General features: G+C 48.0%; 1 protein-coding gene across 1 annotated transcript; it reads right to left on the bottom strand.

The window, feature by feature from the left end:
- Nucleotides 1-2,945: 2,945 nt before the first annotated feature.
- TACSTD2 (tumor associated calcium signal transducer 2) lies at nt 2,946-4,783 on the bottom strand. The gene has a single exon (XM_036446159.2). The coding sequence runs from the start codon at nt 4,654-4,656 to the stop codon at nt 3,703-3,705; it is 954 nt and encodes a 317-aa protein (XP_036302052.1). The 5' UTR covers nt 4,657-4,783; the 3' UTR covers nt 2,946-3,702.
- Nucleotides 4,784-20,364: the final 15,581 nt, after the last annotated feature.

The raw sequence follows: 20,364 nt of genomic DNA, 5'->3' as shown, positions 1-20,364 counted from the left end.
ACATGGAGTTGAGGGCCAGTTTGCTTGGGTCCTAATCCCAAATGTGATACTTATTAGATGTGTGACCACAGGCAAGTATGTTTTCATTCGCTACAGCACATGTATCAAACACAAGGCCCACGGGCCAAATCCGTCCCGCCAGGCCTTGCAATGTGGCCCGCACCGCGCTGTCATCACTGCACTCCGCTGCGTTTCCATCACAATGACAGTTTATGACTGTTCAGTAAACCATTCGGCCCGCGATTTAGGCTGGATTTTAGATTTTGGCCCCTTCTCTGATTGAGTTCGACACCCCTAAACTACAGGAATGATAATATAAGCCACCCATACTGGTTAGAGTGTATGCTAAAATAAGACTCTTATAGAGATGCAATATTAATGTAATTTGAAAACAAAGACATTTCTTTCTTTCTCACATCACAGTTAAAGGTGAGTGTCTCACTTGGCATTGGCCAGGTGAGCTATGGCTCTGCCTTTGTAAATGGTGGCTTCCAAGATTGTTCTATTCCCCTAATAGAAGTCTCCAGAAAGAGATGTCTTCTTAAGAAAGTGGAATGGGCCCTGACCAGTATCACTCAGTGGATAGAGCATTGGTCTGCAGACTGAAGGGACCCGGGTTCGATTTCGGTCAGAGGCATGTTTCTTGCTTGTGGGAACATCCCCAGTGATCGATATTTTTCTCTCAACGATATTTCTCTCTCACCAATGAGATGGAAGTCAGGCTATGGGAGCTCCAGGGTCACTCTGCTTCTAGCTGCCTGACTTGGATAAATCCATTCTCCTCTCTGGGCCTCAATTTCTTCATCTGTAGGGTGCAAGTGTGGATGAAAATGATTCTCTGCCCAGTTTTGACATTCTGTGATTCTATATGGAAAATAGTGAAGCCAAAAATATGTAAGCAGAAAGAAATGGTGCCTTAATCGTGATTTTTAAAATTTCCCCAATTAAGGAAATAACTGGAATGGAGAAAGTCCCCATGACCAAAACAAGGAAATCAGATGAGCCTCGGGGACTGAAAGACAAGCTGGAACCTGCTCCTCACATTCCTTCTGAGGGCAGCCCAGCCCTGAGCACAAAGCCCTCAGTGGAAGTTTTGAGGGGAAATCCTGGAGGTGGGAGCTCCACCCATGGAGGTAGCTAGTTCTGGAGAGTCCTGCCCCCAACAGAAGCAAGCTGAGTTCCTGCAGAAGTAGGAGGGGCTCTTCCTTGGAAGAAGGGGGTAAGAAAGATGTCTCCATCTGTTTGGTATGTGATCTAGCCATCTGGGCTAGGACACCAAACACAGTTTCTAAGCCCTGGCCTTGCACATGGAGGGCATGTGATCATGAATTACTCTACCTCCATGGTGTTCCCACATATGAAATGAACATAATTTATAGGAAAAAACGTTTAAGATCTACTGAACTCTTAAGTGCCCAGATTACCTTCAGCAGTCTTATCAATGACCTCATTTTACCTTTGCAAGAGCGAGATTCTAGTTTCATTCAACAAAGGAGAAAACTGAGGAGAGTTAAGTGACTTACCCAGTGGAGCATTTGTCAACACTATTTCCAGGAGGTCAATGTCTCAAGATTATATCCTGGAAAGTGCTTTGTGAACTATTAAATGCAATAAAGTATAAGGATGTGTCCCAAATTCATGCAGAAATTATCCAGAAGCAACATTTTGATGAAGGAATGGGCTTTCTTTCTTTCTTTCTTTTTTTTTTTTTTTTTCAGGGTTTTTCCCTTTGTTCAGCACCCACTCATTTCCTTTGTGAAAAGAGGAGTCTGGTGAGATGTGATTGCCAAGGTCGCTTTGGCTATGGCACATCAATGACTCAGAGAAACAGAAAGCACCAAGTGAGGGAGAGTGGAGCCTCTCGGTCACTGTTCCCGTTCCCATTCTAACCCGGGGCATTCAGCCACCCTTCACTGTGGGGAAGCCAGTCCACCTCCACCCTCTTCCCTTGTTCAGTCCCATTTGAGTCTGAGAGAACCTGTGGAGTTAAGACCTAGAGATCTCTGGCAAGCAAGTATCCACTCCTCCAGCCCATACAAGCCACAGCCCTCAGCTTGGAAGGCAGTGGCTGAGAGCCACCTCCCCCCAGTTTTTAACTAGTGTTTCGATCTTGAGGGGTAGGCATGGACCATAGACACAGGGGTGGAGGGGGAGAGGGCAAGGGAGGTTGAAACATTAGACTGTTTCCAGGGAAAGACACTGAAGTCCTGGCCCTAGCTATTTGTTTTCGGATATACCAACCACTCCCACCTTTGTTATATTGTTTCAGTAATTTCTGAGGAATTGCAGGAACCTGTTTGACTGTGGGCTACCCCACAGGGACCTTCCAGCACACTCAGTTCACATAAAAGAAAGTGAATGACTTAAAACAAGGGATAAGTGTAAAGGAGACAAGTTGTCAGTTTTTACAGCTAATAGGAAGGAAACATTTTTAAAGCACATTACTAGTAAAATATTAGAAAACAACCTTAGCGTTCACACACACACAGAGTCCCAGCATAGGGCTCTCTACAGATTCACCATAAGGGCCTGTAGGAAGATCACTCAACCTCTCTCAGAGCCACAATACTCTGGGATTCAGTAAATTGCCAAGGGCTAAATGGGAATAGTACCACCTGCTTCCAAATAGGGCGAGGGTTCAAGAGATTCGGCTCCTGAAACAAACAGGCTCCCTTCTCCACTTAAGAATTCCTGATTAGAAACAAGCTAAGGGTGGTCCCCTTTCCCAATGACTGCACCTAGTTCTAGCCTCCTCCCCAGCCCCACCCTCCAGCTGTGTGAGGGAGGTTTCCAAATACCCTCACTTAGAAAACTCAGTCATGGCACCAGCCTGCTGGTGTATCTCTGCTGTTCACCAGAATGGAAATAGAAAGTGCCCACTCCTAGGGGGGAAAAAAGTGATGATTTAAAATGAGAAATCCGAGCCGTGGGACATTATACAAAGGAGAGTAAATTGACATAAATCTAGAGCGAGTTTTCACTAACTCCATCTTTTGTGCCTTTCCCATGTTTTATTAAATTCGTGTTTAAAAAAAAAATCACAGTAGCATTATCAAAGACAACATATGTACAAACATTTTACAAAAGAAACATTACTAATGTCATCTGTAACAAAGACGGGCTGAAGGCTAGAAGCGGAGTTTCAGGCCGAGTCCGCCCTTAGACAGACTGAAGTGTGTTCTGGCCACGGAAACAGACTTCTTTCCCAGGGACAAGTGCGTGTGGCCGGCCAAGCAAACGGGGGTAAATGCAGATGCAATCCCGGCCCAATCAACGATATCCTTGTCAGGAAGGCCGTGCGGTAATTAAGTAACTTAAACCCAAGACTAGTGAAAGCTCTGTTTCCCATCTCAACGCACGTAAGCCTTCCACACCGATGACGTCCCTTGTCAAGTTGCTGGGCTGTCGCACAGACACTGGATTCTCACACAACACCCTCTGCCAGCCCTTTCTTCACTCTTCGAGTCTGGTTGGAGGGAGAGGGAAGGGATTGTAGAAATGCTTTCTTCAAGACAGAAGTCTCCAAGGAAAGCGACTCCCATACCAGGATCTATCGAGTTGGTGGGGTGAGCAGAGAGACAGGAATTTGGGGAGAGAAATGTCTCATTTGGGCCAGAGTCAAAAAGGATGAAGACTCCCTTTGGTCTGGGAGCCCTGCAGCTTAGAATCCCGTACCCCATCCCGCCCCAGCCCCGCCCGTACCTACAAGCTGGGCGCATTTCTCATCTCCCCCAGTTCCTTGAGCTCCACCTTCCGGTACTTGCCAGACCTCCGCCGGTTGGTGATGACCAGGACGGCCACGCCTGCGACCAGGGCCAACACGACCACCACGATGACGGCGATGAGGCCGCCGGTGAGGCGCTTCATGGAGAACTGGGGCGGCTTCTCGTCCAGGTAGTAGATGAGCGTCCGCTCCACCTGCAGGGGCTCGCCACGCACGCTCACGTCCAGGCCGCTGCGCCCCTGGAACAGGGACTCGCCCTTGACGTCCCTCTCGAAGTAGTAGGCGGCGTCCGCGATGTCCACGTCGCCGGGGCCCTTCTGCGCCGCGTCCTGCCGCAGCTCGATCTGGATGGTGGGCTCCTCGTAGTGCACGGCCTCCAGGAACCGGGGGTGCAGCCGGTAGCGCTCGCGGAAGAGCCGCCGCAGCTCGGCGTCCAGGTCCGAGTGGTTGAAGGCGCGCGCGGCCGGCCGGTGGCGCAGGTCGATGAGGATGTGGTGGGTGCGCACCAGCTCGTCGCAGCGCAGGCTCTGGTCGCCCTTGTCGGTGCGGCGCACGCCCACCGAGTTCACGCACCAGCACACGGCCGTCTGGTTGCACTGGCGCGCCTTGAAGCGGCCCTCGGGGTCGCAGTCCGGGTCGTACAGGCCGTCGTTGTCCACCAGCGCGTGCTCGCTGGGGCGCACCAGCTTGCGGCCGGCCTTGGGGGCCCCCATGCGCGCCTTGAGCAGCAGGCACTTGGAGGTGAGCGTGGAGCAGTCCACTTCGAAGCCCGAGCCGATCGCGCGGCACTGGCAGCGGCCGCCCGGGGAAACCCGGCTACACACGGTCATCTTATTGGTGGAGCACGTGCAGTTGTCCTGGGCGGCGGCCTGGCCGGTCGCCGCCGCCAGGAGCAGCAGCAGAGGCAGCGCGAGGCCTGGACCCCGAGTCATGGTGGCGCGAGGTGCGCGGACGGACTGGACGCGGGCGGATGGACGGACAGCGCTGGACTCTGCGGGACTCCGGCTCCGAGGTCTGCACCGGTCTGTCCCGGGCCGCTCCCTCCCGGTCTTATACTCCACCGGACCAGCCCGGCCGGTTCCTCCGCCAGCTCACCCTCTGGTATTTGGGTGACACATCTCTACCTCCCCTCCCCCTCGCCCCGTCAGGGTCCTACGGAAGCTACAGCCCTCCCAGTGCCGCCCGCGATAGGATCAGAGGAGCGGAGGCTGCCCCCGCCTCCTCGGGACCGAAAGCCCCAAAGAGGAAAACCGATACTCACCTGCGGGCTTCCCGGACCCGCCTCCGACCGGATCCGCCTCACCTAGGGCGGGGCCCGCTCTGGCCCGGCTTCTAGCCCAGAACCTCTGCGACAGGCAGCTCTCCTGGGCTGGAATTCTCAGGGATTTCATTGAAAAGCAGGACTGTCCCGCCTTTATTCCACCACCACCACCTGTTCTCTCTCCCTTTCCCAGCTCTTCTCCTACTTAAGTTTTTTTCACTACCAGGCTTCGTTCCCCATTTCTCACAATAGCAGCCATGTATCCTTTACAGTTCCCAAACATTATCTCATCCTTTCCTTAGTCCCCACAAGTATGGACCATCTGTCAGACCCATTTTATAGGTGGTGCAGTTAAGGCTTGGAGACAAAGCCGTCATATCCTGGGAGGGGGGTCCTTGTTTCTCTCCAGGCTGTTAGGAGACCTTAGAAGTTTATGGAAACCCAGTGGAGCTGATCTGAAGAAAGGTTAAGGATCCTAGAAAAAAACAAACCAGGTGTTCTGATGTCCAATGTATAAGAATTTCTATTAACCACTTCTCCCCTCCCCACACACAAACACAATATTTATGCATGTACTCGATATAGGGAGACAAAAAGGAATAAATTTTTAAATGAACCAGCAAAACTACAAGAAGTTCTTTGTACAATTTGATTCTAAAAGAGCAAAGCATGTCTTTTCTTTTTCTGTGTCCCATATAAGCAGCTGAACCACTGCACATAATGAAAGAATGGGGTCTGTGAGAAATGGCTTGTCCACCACTGTGTGACTCCTTTAGAGGGATGGAGGGGTTGCAACCTCTCTCTCTCTCTCTCTCTCTCTCTCTCTCTTTCTCTCTCTCTCTCTCTCTCTCTCTCTCTTTTGAGTCATTGGGAAAGTTCAGGGTTGCAAAGCTTTGGCATGATTAACAATAATTAACAGGTTATAATTATTTCCAACTCCTCTGTCAAAGCCAGTTTGTTTATATGTTTGGAACTTAAAGAACACTGGCAGTAGCACAAGGGTGTCCTTTAAACAGGAAAGCCACCCAGGCCTCTGCCCCATTAATTTTCAGGCAATTCCTGAGGGGGTAGGCTGAAATATTCTCCCTTTGCTGATAGAGAAAGCAGAAACATGGTAAAGGGGAGCAATTTCTTACCAACAAGTATCAGGAGCTGTGGGAACACTTTGCTCTTTGTGTGCACTGTCTCTGTTCGGGTTCTTAGCCTGATCAAGTGTTCCAGTTCCCTTTCCTCTTCCCTACCCCCAGAGAAGGCTTTCTAAATCTCAAATCTGTCCCTGCAGCCTGCAGACACAGGGTGGAAGGTGCTCTTGGCACCTAAACTTCATACTGCTGGAGTTAGCACACAAAATCACATATAACTTTGCACAAGCTACCCAGCTTCTCTGTGCCTTAGTTGCCTCATCTTTTAAATTTATACTAATAATCTATACTAATAAAAGGGTAATATGCTCAGACCAGGAGACCTTCCACATGTCCTTTTGGTGATGGGGCTGAGGCAGAGGCAGTTAGGGGCAATCAGGCCAGGAGGGGAGGGCAGTTGGGGGCAAGCAGGCTGGCAGGCAGAGTGGTTAGAGGGCAATCAGGCAGACAGGCAAGTGAGTGGTTAGGAGCCAGCAGTCCCAGATTGCAAGAGGGATGTCCACAGGGACTGGGCCTAAACTGGCAGTCAGACATTCCCCAAGGGGTCCCAGATTGGAGAGGGTGCAGGCCGGGCTGAGGGATTACCCCTCCATCCGCCCCCCTTTTCCCCCTGTACAAATTTCGTGCACCGGGCCACTCCTGGGGATAATAAAAGTATCTACTTAATAAGGGAGGTGTGAATGTTAACCTAGGTGCCTGCTTAGAACAGTACCTGTTCTAGCAGTTTCTGCTGTTAATAAGCATAGATAAGAGTTAGCTGGGGTCACGGGTACCACCATCACCATCATCACCATCTTCATCTTTCTCCGGTCTTCCTCATGTTTTTGAGCCTTTGGAAAGCCACCCACTTGACTCTTCCCTTCATTATCTATTTATTGCATAAATGTGTTATTCTATTCAGCCCTTGGGGTCACCTCCTGAAAGCCTGCCCTAGTATGTCCCTATTGCAGTCAGGGAAGTGCTCCTTCTCTGTGCTTTCCTAATTCCTGCCACATACCAGAATGGCAACACTCACTCATCTGCACGTCTGCCTTCCCATCTAAAATTGAAATAATAGCATCTGTCTATGTCATAGGTCTTTCTGAGAATCAAATCTGAATACATGAGATAGTAGATACCAAAGATTTTTAAACTGTAGAAATGTTAGGCTTCATTTTTATTTTTTAAAACATCTGGGCTGCCTTACTGGTGTGGCTCATAAACCAGGAGATCACAGTTTGAGTCCAATGAAGGTATGTGCCAGGGTTGTGGGCTCCATCCCCAATTGGGGACATGCAGGAGGTAGGCAATCAAAGATTTTCTCTCATCACTAGTATTTCTATAACTCTATCCTTTTCTCTCTCTGAAATCAATAAAAATGTTTTGTTTAGTTTTTAAAAAATTTTATGTTATTTTCTCACTTTTGCAGTTACTGACTAGATAGCCACAATCCACTATAGCTGGTAAAGCTACCTGCTTGATATTCCACTGGGTCCCAGGCTCACAAGAGGAAAGCTGCTGGGAAGGGTTTTCAGGACTGAGGACTAGACACAATATTGTCTCCGATTCCTTAGCAAGGATAACCCCAAATGGCTCAGGCTAGTGCTCTGAGTCCTCCAGAGCTCTGCCTTTTTCTATTCATATTCAGGATTGGGAGAAAACGGATAAAGGATCTTGTCCTCAATATCCTCCATGGAAGATGGAGTGAACCAAAGATGACTACCCTACCCCACCACTTTTCTTAAATTCTGTGGTTTTGCCAGGCTTTCCCCAACACTCACATAAACATCAGGATGAGTTTATTAAGTATGCATAGCCCCAGCTCGGATTCTCCCTCTCCCTTTATCTGGGCCCTGCCTAGGTGAGCAAAATATCCCTCTTAGCTTTATTTTTATTATTCCATTTTTAAATATCTGATGAAAACATTCCATAAACTTGAACTTGTCAAGAGTCTATCAAGGGCAGTAACCACATCTGAGTGTGGTAGCCCCAGCACCAGCATATATTAGGCACTTGGTAATGTTTATTGGGTTAATTAACAGGGAGCTGTGCCTGGAATGTTGCAGTAGCAATACACTTTTCCTAGGAGTGTTCTTGTTGACTCGTTCAATACTTCTCTCTTTGTCTGAGTCTCATCTCTTACCGCACCAACAGACCTATATCCCCACCCTAACTTCCCCTCCAAACACTTAATTTCAAGGGAGACTGGGTAATAATACCCTGAGTGTTATTTTTGCTTTTATGCATGACCCAAAACTTTTATCAGCCTTTTGGCTGTAGGGAGGAAGGATGTGGTTTGATGAGGCTAAGAGCAGACAGGGATTCTAGAGCAAGCAGTATAATGTGGTTGAAAAATGGACTTCGGATCTAATGAGATTTTTGCCTCGAGTTCTAGTTTTACATCATTCATTCATGTGGGTTTGAGTAAGTTACCTCACCTTTCTGAGCCTCAGTTTGCTGAATTATAAAATGGGGGCAATGCCCTAACCTGTTTGGCTCAGTGGATAGAGCATTAGCCTATAGACTGAAGGGTCCTGGGTTCAATTTCAGTCAAGGGCACACTCCCAGGTTGCAGGCTCAATCTTCAGTGTGTGTATGTGGGGGGGAGGGGGTGGTGAGGAGTGAGTAGGGGGCACACAGGAGGCAGTCAATCAATGATTTTCTCTCATTATTGATGTTTCTATCTCTCCCTTCCTCTCTGAAATCAATACAAAAAAAGAAAATAAATAAAATAAGATGTGGCAATAATGCCTTCATTTCCCTAACATCTGTAAAAGGATGACTTCCCATCTTGTTATTAAGAGCATGCTTCCCCCCATTGAACTTTATACTTCACCTACTCTTGTGCTCTGTTTTCTGAACTGGTGTTGATTATCTGATTTCCTTTGGTATAAGACCAATATCAACCCATCAGTTTTATACTTAAGGGTGTGATTTACAAAAACAAAAATAATGTGTTCGATTAGTAAAAAAAATAATACTTACCATCCATAATTACTTTAATGATTCAAGATAGAGAATAGAAAATACTCGACATGGTGTTTGGCAAATACTAAATAGAATTAATCTGAGCGATTATTATCAGCCGTCTCAGGAATGTGAGGACACTTTGAGATCATTACAGGCTTCTGCACAAAGCAGGTGACTGTGGGGATTGCTGAAGGTCAGGTCCAAGGATCTGGACATTAGAAGGGGAGCTGCCCGAGAGCCCTTATCATCCCAGCCCCCAAGATGCAGGAATATGGAGACTGTCTACATGCAGAAAGTGCCTTCACATTCTATTGCCATTCTCTGCTGAAATCCCTGCGACAGCCCTGGGAGCAGGCAGGGAAGATATAATTATTTCTATTTTACAGATGTGGAAACAGAGGCCTTGGGAGGGGAAGGGAAGAGCTTGCTCATGGTCATATGCTTGTAAGTGGTGAGGCCAGGCCTAGAATCTAGGTCTCCTGACTGCAGATGAACATCTAAATGAACAAAAGCGGGAAAATCTTGAAGAGATGAAGAGGTTAGAGCCTCATCTCATGTCCCTATGCTTTTCTTCATTTTTCTTTCTTTCCCTTCGTTGTACAAATAATTTTGGAAAGTTATGGCTTCATGAAGAGCAAACAATAGCTAACTGAGTAGGGCATAAGAGTGAGGCCACTCCTGAAAACTGTAGGATCTATGCCATTAGCCACCAGTTCCCCCTGGCTTCTCGCTGTCTGCTTTCCTGCAACGGGGAAATGGGTTAGAGTCTGTGCTGCCAGGTCAGGTCCTCTGCTTGGTTTCCTTCCTTGAAGAGCAAAGACAATGGTTATGTCTCAGAGACATTGTGGGGAGAGTCGGTGAGGGAATGTGTGGGAAGCTGCTTGGGACTGGTAGGAAGAGCCATCACTCTTTTGTCCCGCCTGAGCATAGTCAGCGTCAGCCTCTGTACGGAGCAGCCGCTGAGACAGGGGATAATGCCACTGAGATAGTGGGCAGTCAGGGTGGGAGGTGGGAGCCGAAAGCAAGCAGGTGGCCCTACAGCTGGAATGCGGGAAATGCAGAGCAGTGGACTATGGTGCTAGTGAGCTCAGGATGGGAGAAAGAAGTGCCAAGAAATGGATCATAGGAAGAATGGGAAGTCAGCCTAGGGCTGGAGTCCAGGGGTTACAGAGAATAAAATAAATAAGGGGTATGCAACTCTATGTTCTGTGTTTTATTTCTTTAAAAAATGTGAATCAAGTATCTAAACTAATAAAAGAGCAATATGCTCATTAGGCTGGGAGAACTTCTGGACATCCTTCTGAACAACGCCATGATGGTTGGGGCTGAGACCGAGGTGTTAGGGGTGATCAGGCAGGCAGGCAGGTGAGCAATTAGTAGCCAGCAGTCCCAGATTGTGAGAGGGATGTCCAACTGCCAGTTTAGGGTAGGACATTTTCCAAGGGGTCCCAGATTGGAGAGGGTGCAGGCTAGGCTGAGGGACACACACCCCTTTGAATGAATTTCATGCACTAAGCCACTAATTCAAAAGAGCCAGGGATTGGGTACACTCTCTTATTTGACATTATTAAAATATTTATGATAGCCCTGACTGGTTTGGCTCAGTGGATGGAGCATCACCCTACAGACTGAAGGGTCCTGGGTTCTATTCCAGTCAAGGGCACATGTTCAGGTTGCAGGCTTGATTCCCATTTTGGGGAGTACAGGAGGCAATGGATCGATGATTGTCTCATCATTGATGTTTCTATCTTTCTGTCCTTCTCCCTTCCTCTCTGAAATCAATAAAGAGAGAGAGAGAGAGAGAGAGAGAGAGAGAGAGAGAGAGAGAGAGTAGTCAGATACATCTGTTTTAAAAAAATTATGATAAAAATTTTTAAATCAAGTCAATCTTTCCAATTAAGTTTTGGAGGAAGTATTTGGGGTAATGTTTCTGTTTTTGCTTCTATTTGTCTTTTTTCTTTTGCCACAGCTTCTATTATTAATATGAACTGCCATTTGTTGAGTGCCAACATTGTGGCAGGCAGAGGGGGGATTAGAACCCAGGTCGGATGATAAACATTTACAGTTCTATGACAGTTTAGCTTGTTGCTGAAGAGTAAGCCAGAGTAGGTCTAAGACGTTGGGGTGGTAAACTGGACGTGGCTGGAGTCCGAGCTCCCTGAAGAATGGAACCTCTGATCTTCTCACTTTCTGGAAAGACAATCGTTTCTCTGTTTGTGCTTGCTCATTGGGGTGGGGCCCAACTCAGCTTTTCATCAGAGGTTGGCCGTGGCTTAGGCCCTGCTTGGTTTTTGTATCAATAGTTCATCAAGATCTGAAAAGTGACAGCAATTTCCCCCGATGGTTTCATTTCAAAATCTCCCATTCACAGCCTTCTTGTCGTGGCTTCCTTGTCAAGAACTGCACACATATATGGCCTCCCTCTCACTCTAGTCTCTTCCTGGAGGAGGAGGTGGCTTCTTTCCCAAGGGCCAGCAAAACACTCAGCAACGTCGTAGTTACTCTGTAGTTAATCTCACTGGCCCAGTAGGAGGAGAGACTGAGAGATCTTGTCACAACATCCGGGAGGCAGCCACGGTTCTCACACCCCACGTCAGTGAGTCATGGAGCTTCCTTCGTAGAGCTGGCCAGGGGATGTGTGACGCCCCACAGAGGGGTGTGGAGGTGTTTGCTATTTTGAAGCACTTTAGCTGTTCTGGAGTGAGGCAGGTGGTGAGAGGTCTCAAGTGTGCTATTGCCCCCTGCAAGCCAGCCTGCCCTTCTGGCCCATGTGCTACTCCTTAGAATCATGGGAAAGGATCTTAGAGTCCTTTATTCCAGCCTCCCACCTGGAGAAAGGAATCCCTGCTCCAATCCGGAAGAGATGCTTATGCATTCCAGGGAATGTTGAAACATCCGCCCTTCCCATGACAGCCATTTCCAGGCAGCTTTATGAGAAAGTTCATCTACTTAGGAAACATCTGTGCCTCTGTAATTTTCACAGTCTGGTCTGAAAGTCCATTCTTGGGGTGAGTGATCTCCCCTTCTGTTCAGTTCTTCGGCATTTATTTGAAAGCCAACACTCTTGTCCAGCATTTCTGCTTCTCTCTCCTTCCTGCCTCTTCCCTTGCCTTTCTCAAGGTGAAGCATCCCAGTTCCCCATCCCCCTCCCGTGCCAACCTCACCTCCTGGGTGGGGGCATTGCTGCCACCAGTGGCCCAGTTCAACAAATGATATGTGACTGGGCAGTCCTGGGAGGTGCCCACTGGGAATCCTCCGGAAGTTGTGAAAGGAGGGTTCGTTTCTGCTCCCTCAACTCTCTGCTTCTCTGCCAAGAAGGTAGGTATAACCCAAACTGTCCCTTACCTGCCACCAGTTTCCTCTTTTCTAGGAACAGATGGTTTCTGGGTAATATTGATAATATCCACACGTTATGGTGAGCCCCTCGAGGGCCAGCTGCTCAGCATGTGTTGTCTTTAACCTTGCAGCATCTAAGTAAGGTCGGTTCTGTTGTTCTCGCTTTATAAATAAGAAAACTCAAGCCAAAGGGCACTTGCCCAAGACACATGGACAGTACATGGGAGAGCGAAGATTCACATTCCTCTTGGGCTGGTTCTGGCCACGCTGCCACAGACCACAGGAATGTCCTGAGCCCAAACGTTTTAACCCGCCACACTTCGTACAAGGTCACTAGTGTCCAAATTCAAACTATTTCCCATTTCTCTTCCTCATCTACTGGGTCAAGGAATCAGAACAGCTTCTCAACTGAGTCCAGGTAACAACAGGGCTTCGGCTTTCTCCAACAGCTTTCAATTTTGCTCTGGGACGTCTGGGTTGAGGTCACCTTTTAGGGAGTCAGACAAGGTGCGACCAACTCTGCAGAGGAAGCAAGTCCCCCAAGTGCAGGTTCATGGCTGCTGAAGGCTGGAGAGCAGGACAGACACTTCCAGTCTTCCCTGGGGCAGAAGCTTTCCTAGCTCTGGTGCTGCCTTCCCGGGGTACATGCCCCAGGCTGGGCCTTGCCATGGTTGGCCTTCCTGCTCTTCTCACCCTTGTAGCTGTGCATCTTGCAACAGCCCATTGGTCCAGAGCCAGGTGCTGCAGGGCTTGGCCGCCCCTCCTCCTCTTGTCAGCCATGAGTCATTAGACTCTGGAGATGGAAGTGGAGGCGAGGAGTGGGAGAGAGGAGAAGTTTGGGAGTCTAGGGAGATTGCACAGGTTTCACAGAAGAGACTTCATTGTTGTCTAATTCTGGGATGTGGGGTCCAAGACAAAGGGCCAGAAAGCCCTCATTGTTCCCCTGGCCTAAGTGGGATGCTAGAAGTTGGACTCATTTCTTTGGATTCATGGGAGAAGTCCTGGCTCTGTCAGCTGAAGCTCAGCTATAACTTCTCAAACCAGGACTGATGGGACAATAAGGACAGCCCTCAAAGCTTCTCAAGACCATGGGGCCCAGTCAAGCAGACAGCCACTAGGGACCCGCAGAAGAAACCTGTTCAGCACCCTGTACCTCCTTTCTCCAGCCACACTACTGACTTGCCTGCATCCATTCACATCTATTCAGCCAGCCAGGCATCAGTAGTTCACTTCAAACCCTTTCTAAGTGCTGACCACATGCCAGCCCTAGATTAGGGTGAGGCCATGGGATGCTCACAGCACCTAACCCCTCACCGTCTACAATAACCACCTTCTGGGGGCTCTACATATTTGTTGAATAAATAGCATAGAAAATGTAAATAATTACAATGAAGAGTTCCTGTTCTTTCCACTAGTATGGATTATTCGCCTGAGTTCCAGAATGCATCAGTAGAAAAACCTAACTTGCTCTTAATATTGGCTCTTTTTTTTTTCTTCTTCTCAATATGAGTCTGTAAAACTTGGGGAGGGGGTTGCCCAGAGTGGGGTGAACAACACAACCCAATGGATAATGTTTGCATTAAAAAGACAACTGAAGTAGCATTTGGACAGAAAAGACCACCTAACAAGAGAACATTCGAGGGACAAAATAAAAACTGAAATTAATAACATCAAAGCTATTAAAGCTTGAGATGACAACTTTCTAAGAAAATGATCCAGTGGTTTTAATGCTTGGAGTCAAGGAATCTGTTTCTGAGGAAAGTGATGGGTTCTCTCTGCAAATAAATGCAACTGTGCACAAACACTAACTGTACGGTTTCCTGTGGAGACGTCGCAGATGCCCTGAGGAATATTTTTTCCAGGACACTCTCACCCCCAATTCAGAATAACTGACAGAGTTCAGAGGCTGTAAATGACTTCTTCAAGGTCACACAGCCAGTGAGTGAAAAAAACACCAGGCAGTTTGGTTTTCAGAAGGAACACTCAGAAGCCACCTGCCTGGGTTCAAATCCTGACTTCACCATTCAGCAGCTTCGTGACCTTGAATAAACCAGTTAACTTCTCCATGTCTCTGTTTTCTCATTTGTAAAATAGGGATAATAGTAACTACTTCATAAATTCATCCATGTTAAAATTTTTGCACAGGGGTTAGCAAACTATCTATGTATATACAAACCCTGCAGACCAGCCGACCAGCCAACTGGCCAGTAGCTATGATGTGCACTGACCACCAGGGGGCTGAGGCTCAATGCAGGAGCTGCCAAGCGGCAGCAACTTTGCAGAATGCCCTCTGGAATTACGGGACCCCTCAGGGGATGTTGGACCTTTGGTTTTAACCCAAGGGACCCCACTGGTGTACAAATTCATACACTGGGGCCTCTAGTTTTTGTAAAAGGCTAACTAGGAGATACTGTAGGCCTTGTGGTTTAAGGAGCAAACTTCAAGGCTATTGTGGAGGTACTTATAGAATTATTTTTAAATGTTAAAAAAAAAAATTTAGCTCAAACACAGGGGTTAGCCCACAGGTTTGTAGTGTGCCGACCCTTAGCTGAGAGCATACCTAGTACTCGGTAAGCATTCAGTAAGCCAGACCAGGGTTTCTTCAACTGTCAGGAACATCTTCATCTAGTAAAACCAACAGGAAACGAGGTGCTGGCTGACCAAATCAGCTGCCCTGTTTGTTACAAATAGGCTGAGGTTACTAAGGTGTACAGAGTCTCCCTGCTCCGCCCTGTGGCAGTCACCTTCCCATCCCTGTCCAGCCCAAGCACGCAAAGCAGCCAACACTCGAATTATTGCCAGGAAGCTTCAAGTCAGGTGCCGGCATCAGGGGCAGCCACAGATGGGAGCAGCCAGTACGGGGACCAGAGGCCTTGGTTTTGGGGCACAGTGGGGCCACGGGAAGAAGAAGGCCTTTTCCTCAGCCCCAGTGTTCTGGCTGTGGAGCTCCCAGTCGCCTCCCAGCCGTGGGGCCTGGGGAACACCCTGACTCTTGTGCCTACAGGCTGGTTCCACCAGGTGAGCTAACTTCTGCCTGCCCACACCTACCCTACTTCAGAGCAGCCCTGCCTGGGACAGCTCCAGACACAAACTCAACCATAGTTAGTGACTTAGAAGGGACTCAATCATCTGTTCCCAGTGGCATCATTGTGTTGATAGGAAAACCAGGGGCCGGGTGGGGGGAGGGAAGAGGGCAAGCAGAGGCCCTGGCATTAGGAAGTCGGCTTCTGTTTTTGGCACGTAATGGAAACTACCCGAGGAGCTGTCCAGTCCAGTTTTTTGTTGTTTGTTTTTTTATGCTCATCAGGGTGAAACTGGATTTGACCTGGATACAAGCCTTTGCAAGTGCATTAAACTGGTTTATCAACATTTCCTGAGCTTCTACGGGCCAGGCCCTGTGTCGTATGTGAAAGTTGACAAAAAGATTGAATTTCTGCTTTCAAGAGCCTCAATTTACACTTGTATGTGATTATTGTTATTCATTGGCTGCTTGCATATTTGTTCATTCATTCAACAAACATTACTGAACATGCCCTGGTGTCAGGCACTGCGCTAGACTCTGGGAACACAGCATTATTAAAGTCTCCTTTATGGAAATTATAATCTGGGCAGGGGGAGGGGTAGATGAACAATAAACAAATACACGTACACAGTAGTGTGCAGGTATAGATGTTTATAAACAGGTTTTTGTAGAGAGGAGAGAGAGAGAGAGAGAACACCATAATTTTTTTTATGTAAATACTCTCCCCATGGCTAACGTCAGCTACTGCCACATAGCATCACTGAATGCCAATTTGGGAGAGATGCCCACTGGTGACTCTTGTACCTTTCTGGGGGGTGGCTTCGCACAGCAGTGCAGACACTGTGGCAGATGAAAAGTGCTTTGGGAGGAAAGAAGCAGGTGGCGGGGAGGGACAGTGCAGAGGAGTGCAATTTTGATAGGCTGGTTATGGCAGGCTTTTCTGGCGACAGGAGATTTGAACAGAGACCTGGATGAACTAAGGAAACTAGTTATTTAGTGAATATTTAGAAAGTGAGCATCTAGGCAGAGGGCACAGCACATGCAAAGGCCCTGAGTCTGGAATGTGCATGGCCTGTGTGGGGAGTGGCAGAAAGGCCAGTGTGCAGTGAGCACAGGATTTATGGGAGCACACAGAAGGGGTATGGAGGGAGCAATGGGAGGGGAGAATTGGGACAAGCTTCCTGGAGAAGATGATATTCAAAGGGAACTTTGAAATATGAATAAGGGTTACCAGACAGGTGGGAATTGGGGGCAGGGAGTGGGAGGAGAGGGGAGAAAGAGTGGTGTGGACTAAAGGGTGGGACGAAATCACATGGCTGGGGTGTCAGGAGGACATGGCCAGCCAAGACTGCACAGGTCCATGAGAGCCACATCATGAAGGGCCTTGAGCATGTTCTGGGGAGGTTTGTTATACAGGAGGTAACCAGAACACATGGTATTGTCCGCATTTTGGATGGGGAATTGAAGCTCAGAGTGATAAGGAGGACTTGTCAAAGTCCCATGTCTGTTGAGTGGCATAGCCAAAGCTAAGCCCAGGTATGCTGACCTTTAGAACTGCTGTGCTCCCATCCCGGAGGAGGAGGAGGAGGAGGAGATGGAGGAGGAGGAGGAGGAGGAGGAAGAGGAGGAGGAGGAAGAGGAGGAGGAGAAGGAGGAGGAGGAGGAGGAGGAGGAGGAAGAGGAGGAGGAGGAAGAGGAGGAGGAGAAGGAAGAGGAGGAGGAGGAGGAGGAGGCCTCTCATTCCCTGGAGCCAGAGAGGTCAGGGGTGAAGCCTGCCAGCCCTGTGAGTCTTCTCACCACCCTAATGGGAAGTACACTTAGGGTGTTTATAGCAGCCCCATTCCCTGGGAGTGAGAATCCTGATGCCCTGGAGTGCTCCTCCCTGGCTTGTCCCCATGTTCTTAGTCACTGACTGAGAGCAGGAGCCCCCTAGGGAATGAAGACACTGGGCTCTGCATTTTACATAGTATTCTCTCAGATCCTCCACACAGCAAGCCTATCAGACAAGACTTGCCACAATAGGTGAGAACCTTGAAAGGGGGGAGAGAAAGGAGGGGGGGAAGATCCTTGCCAGACTCACATGGCAGGTGTTTCAGAGCCTGGATTCCTGATTGTGTTCTCTCAATTGGCATTTCTTCCACTGGAAAATTGGGCTGTTTCACAGGACAACATGGGAAGGACATGTGGTTTGGGGAGATAACTCTCTCAGACAGGCCAACAACAGCGCCTGGTCCTGTGCTAATCCATGCCAATTCTCCCCTCCTCCCCTGCTCCACCCTAGAGAAATTTAAGACCTGCCAAAAGGGCAAGAGAAGTCCTTGAATAGGTAAAGAATACTCAACGTTTTCCGAGCTCTCTGTGGTGCAGGCTCACGGATTATCTACTTTAATCCTCACAGACATGTAATGCATTGGGCACTATTATTAGCTCCATTTTCCAGATGAAGAAATCAAGGTTCAGACAACAAAGTAACTTGCCTAAAACCACACAGGTGTCAGTGATGTATCCAGAACCCAAACCTGGGTCTATGTGTCTCTGAATTCCACACTTACACTGTAAAGGCTGCTGAGGCCCCTGAACTGGGACTCCCATGCCAAGTGTACACCTGGCAGGCTGCCTGATGGAGCAGGACCGGGCAGGCTGTTTAATGAAGGGATCGACCTGGGAAAGGAATGAGGTCACATTCCAGAAGGCTGAGACAAGGCAGTCCATGCATCACTTCCAAAGACTCCCTCTCTTGGGAAAAAAACCAGCAGGGTTGGATACTTGTGTCAAATAAGAAAACTAGGGATTCCAAAATGAAGCAAAGGACTCGACTTCCAGAGCCTTAGGCCTATAGGTAGCCAGGCACCTACATTCCCGGGAGGCTGGGTCTAGAGGCACAAGGCTGGGTCTAGAGGGTATCGCCCTCCCAGGGCTCATGTGCCTCCTTGTGACTGACTTCCCACTTCCACCCCAAGCTCTGGAGAATCTGCTGGCATTTCCTTGAGGGCTCATCCTTCTGTGTGTGTGTGTGTGTGTGTGTGTGTGTGTGTGTGTACCTTAAGCACTTATCACATTATTAACTCATTTAGACATTTTTTGAGCACCTACTTAGCTGCAGGCACTGCATTAGAAGCAGTGAATATGATGTGTCCATTACCCCCTGGGGCCTTATAATCCAGCGAGGAAGCCGGACATTAAACTAGAAATAAAATCATGACAGGTGAAACTAGCTGCTTTCTTTCCTTCCTTCCATTCTCTGTCCCTCTTTTCCTCCCTAAAGTACTTATTAAGCACCTACTAAGTGCCAGGCTAGGTCTCTGAGCTAGGGATAGAACAGAGAAAGAGAGAGATAAGATTCCTGCCCTCTGGGTCCTTACATTCCAGTGATAATTGGGGAATTTGATCCAAGATAGGAAAAAAAAAAAAAGTATAAGTCTTACTGAGGAATTTGAATTTTATCTGGTTGTTGAAAGCAAACCTAATATTGACTTTAGGCAAGGGAGTGGTCTGGGCAGGCTTGGGTCTCAGAAAAATCACATTGGAAAGCAATATAGAGAATGAACGGAAGAGGGTAAAGCTGCAAAGCTGCAGCAGGGAACTCAGAGTGGAGGCTGCTGGAATACCATTGGGGTTGAGGGGTGGGGGGAGTGGCAGGAGGAAGGGGCGATGGTGCCCTGGACCACACAGGGGTGACAAGGAAAGAGGGCCCCACAGCTCACACAACTCAGGTCATGGGCACCTCTGCTAGTGACAGAGCAGCACCTCTTCAGGGGAAATGGGCACATCTATTCAGTGGGCCTGGAGAGAAACAACATATCTATTGTTAAAAATTGCATGCTCACGGTTGACTTCCTTGCTGATGAAACTTGGGACTCTGCATCCGAAACAAGGAGCCCTCCAGAATGGCAGATGGCTTGTGAACCACAGGCCGGCTCCAGATGTGATTATCCCAGTTGTGGCTCATACAGCAATCTGGGTAGACCTGTTATTACCACACAAGTAACTATTCCCAGAGATTTGGCTGGATTTGTTATTGGCAAAGTTGGTCAGCGATTACGCAGATTCATCCTGCATCAGGAGCTTCGATCAAAACTGATGAGCCTTAGAGGATCCAAAGACCAATGAGAAGGTTTCCACTACGGGAACACAGGACTAGATAAATGCACAGTATTTACTGTAGAACTTTGCAAAGTGGTATCATGGAAAGTTTTCTAAGAACTGAAGGAATCTCGCTTTCTTTCAACCTGCTTCTGTGTATAAGGCCACCATTCCTCCGCTGTATAGGGTTCTGCATTGGAGGTGCGGTGGAATCTTTGTTGTCCCACAGGTGTAATGTTTTAGTTCCTTACAAATAGGGTTGGAGGAGGGTATGCAAAATCTAACATTGAAATTTTGAAACAGCAGCCCAACGAGTGAATTTTAATTCTCGGTCACTGTGGGAGGTGAAAAAGGAAAACCCCTGTGCAATTATTGTGAACACTTGGCTTTGTGGTCACTGTAGCACTTGGGGCAGGTGCAGGGAGGAAAGAGTCCACATGTCCCTGGCATCAATTCAGAGCAGGGTGTGGAAGGTAATGCTCTTTTGTAAGAAACATTTTTATGATTTTTAAAATAAATTTAGAGAATCTATTTTTGGTGGTCATTTTTTTAAGATGATAATTTTTCAAATGGTCGAATTCCCTAACCCACCCCCAATGCAAGCTCTAAGTTTGATATTCAGCTCCTCTGTTGGAATAAGCAAATGCACCTCTTCTTGGACTATACAAAAATATCTTGGCAAATTCAGTTCTGGTGATTTCTTGATGCTTTGAAAGTCCACTGCTTGGGAAGAAATCTCATCATACACCTTCATGCTTACTCTAAGCTGGGATTTGTTTTTTGGGGTTTGTTTGTTTTGTGTGAGTGTTGTTGTTTTTTTTGTTTTTTGGTCTTTTTTTTGTTTGTT

This window comes from Pipistrellus kuhlii, unplaced genomic scaffold (genome assembly GCF_014108245.1).
Source record: "Pipistrellus kuhlii isolate mPipKuh1 unplaced genomic scaffold, mPipKuh1.p scaffold_m20_p_2, whole genome shotgun sequence".
Classification (NCBI taxonomy): Eukaryota; Metazoa; Chordata; class Mammalia; order Chiroptera; family Vespertilionidae; genus Pipistrellus; species Pipistrellus kuhlii.
The sequence above is the reverse complement of the archived record's forward strand: the minus strand, read 5'-3'. Positions and strand labels throughout refer to the sequence as shown.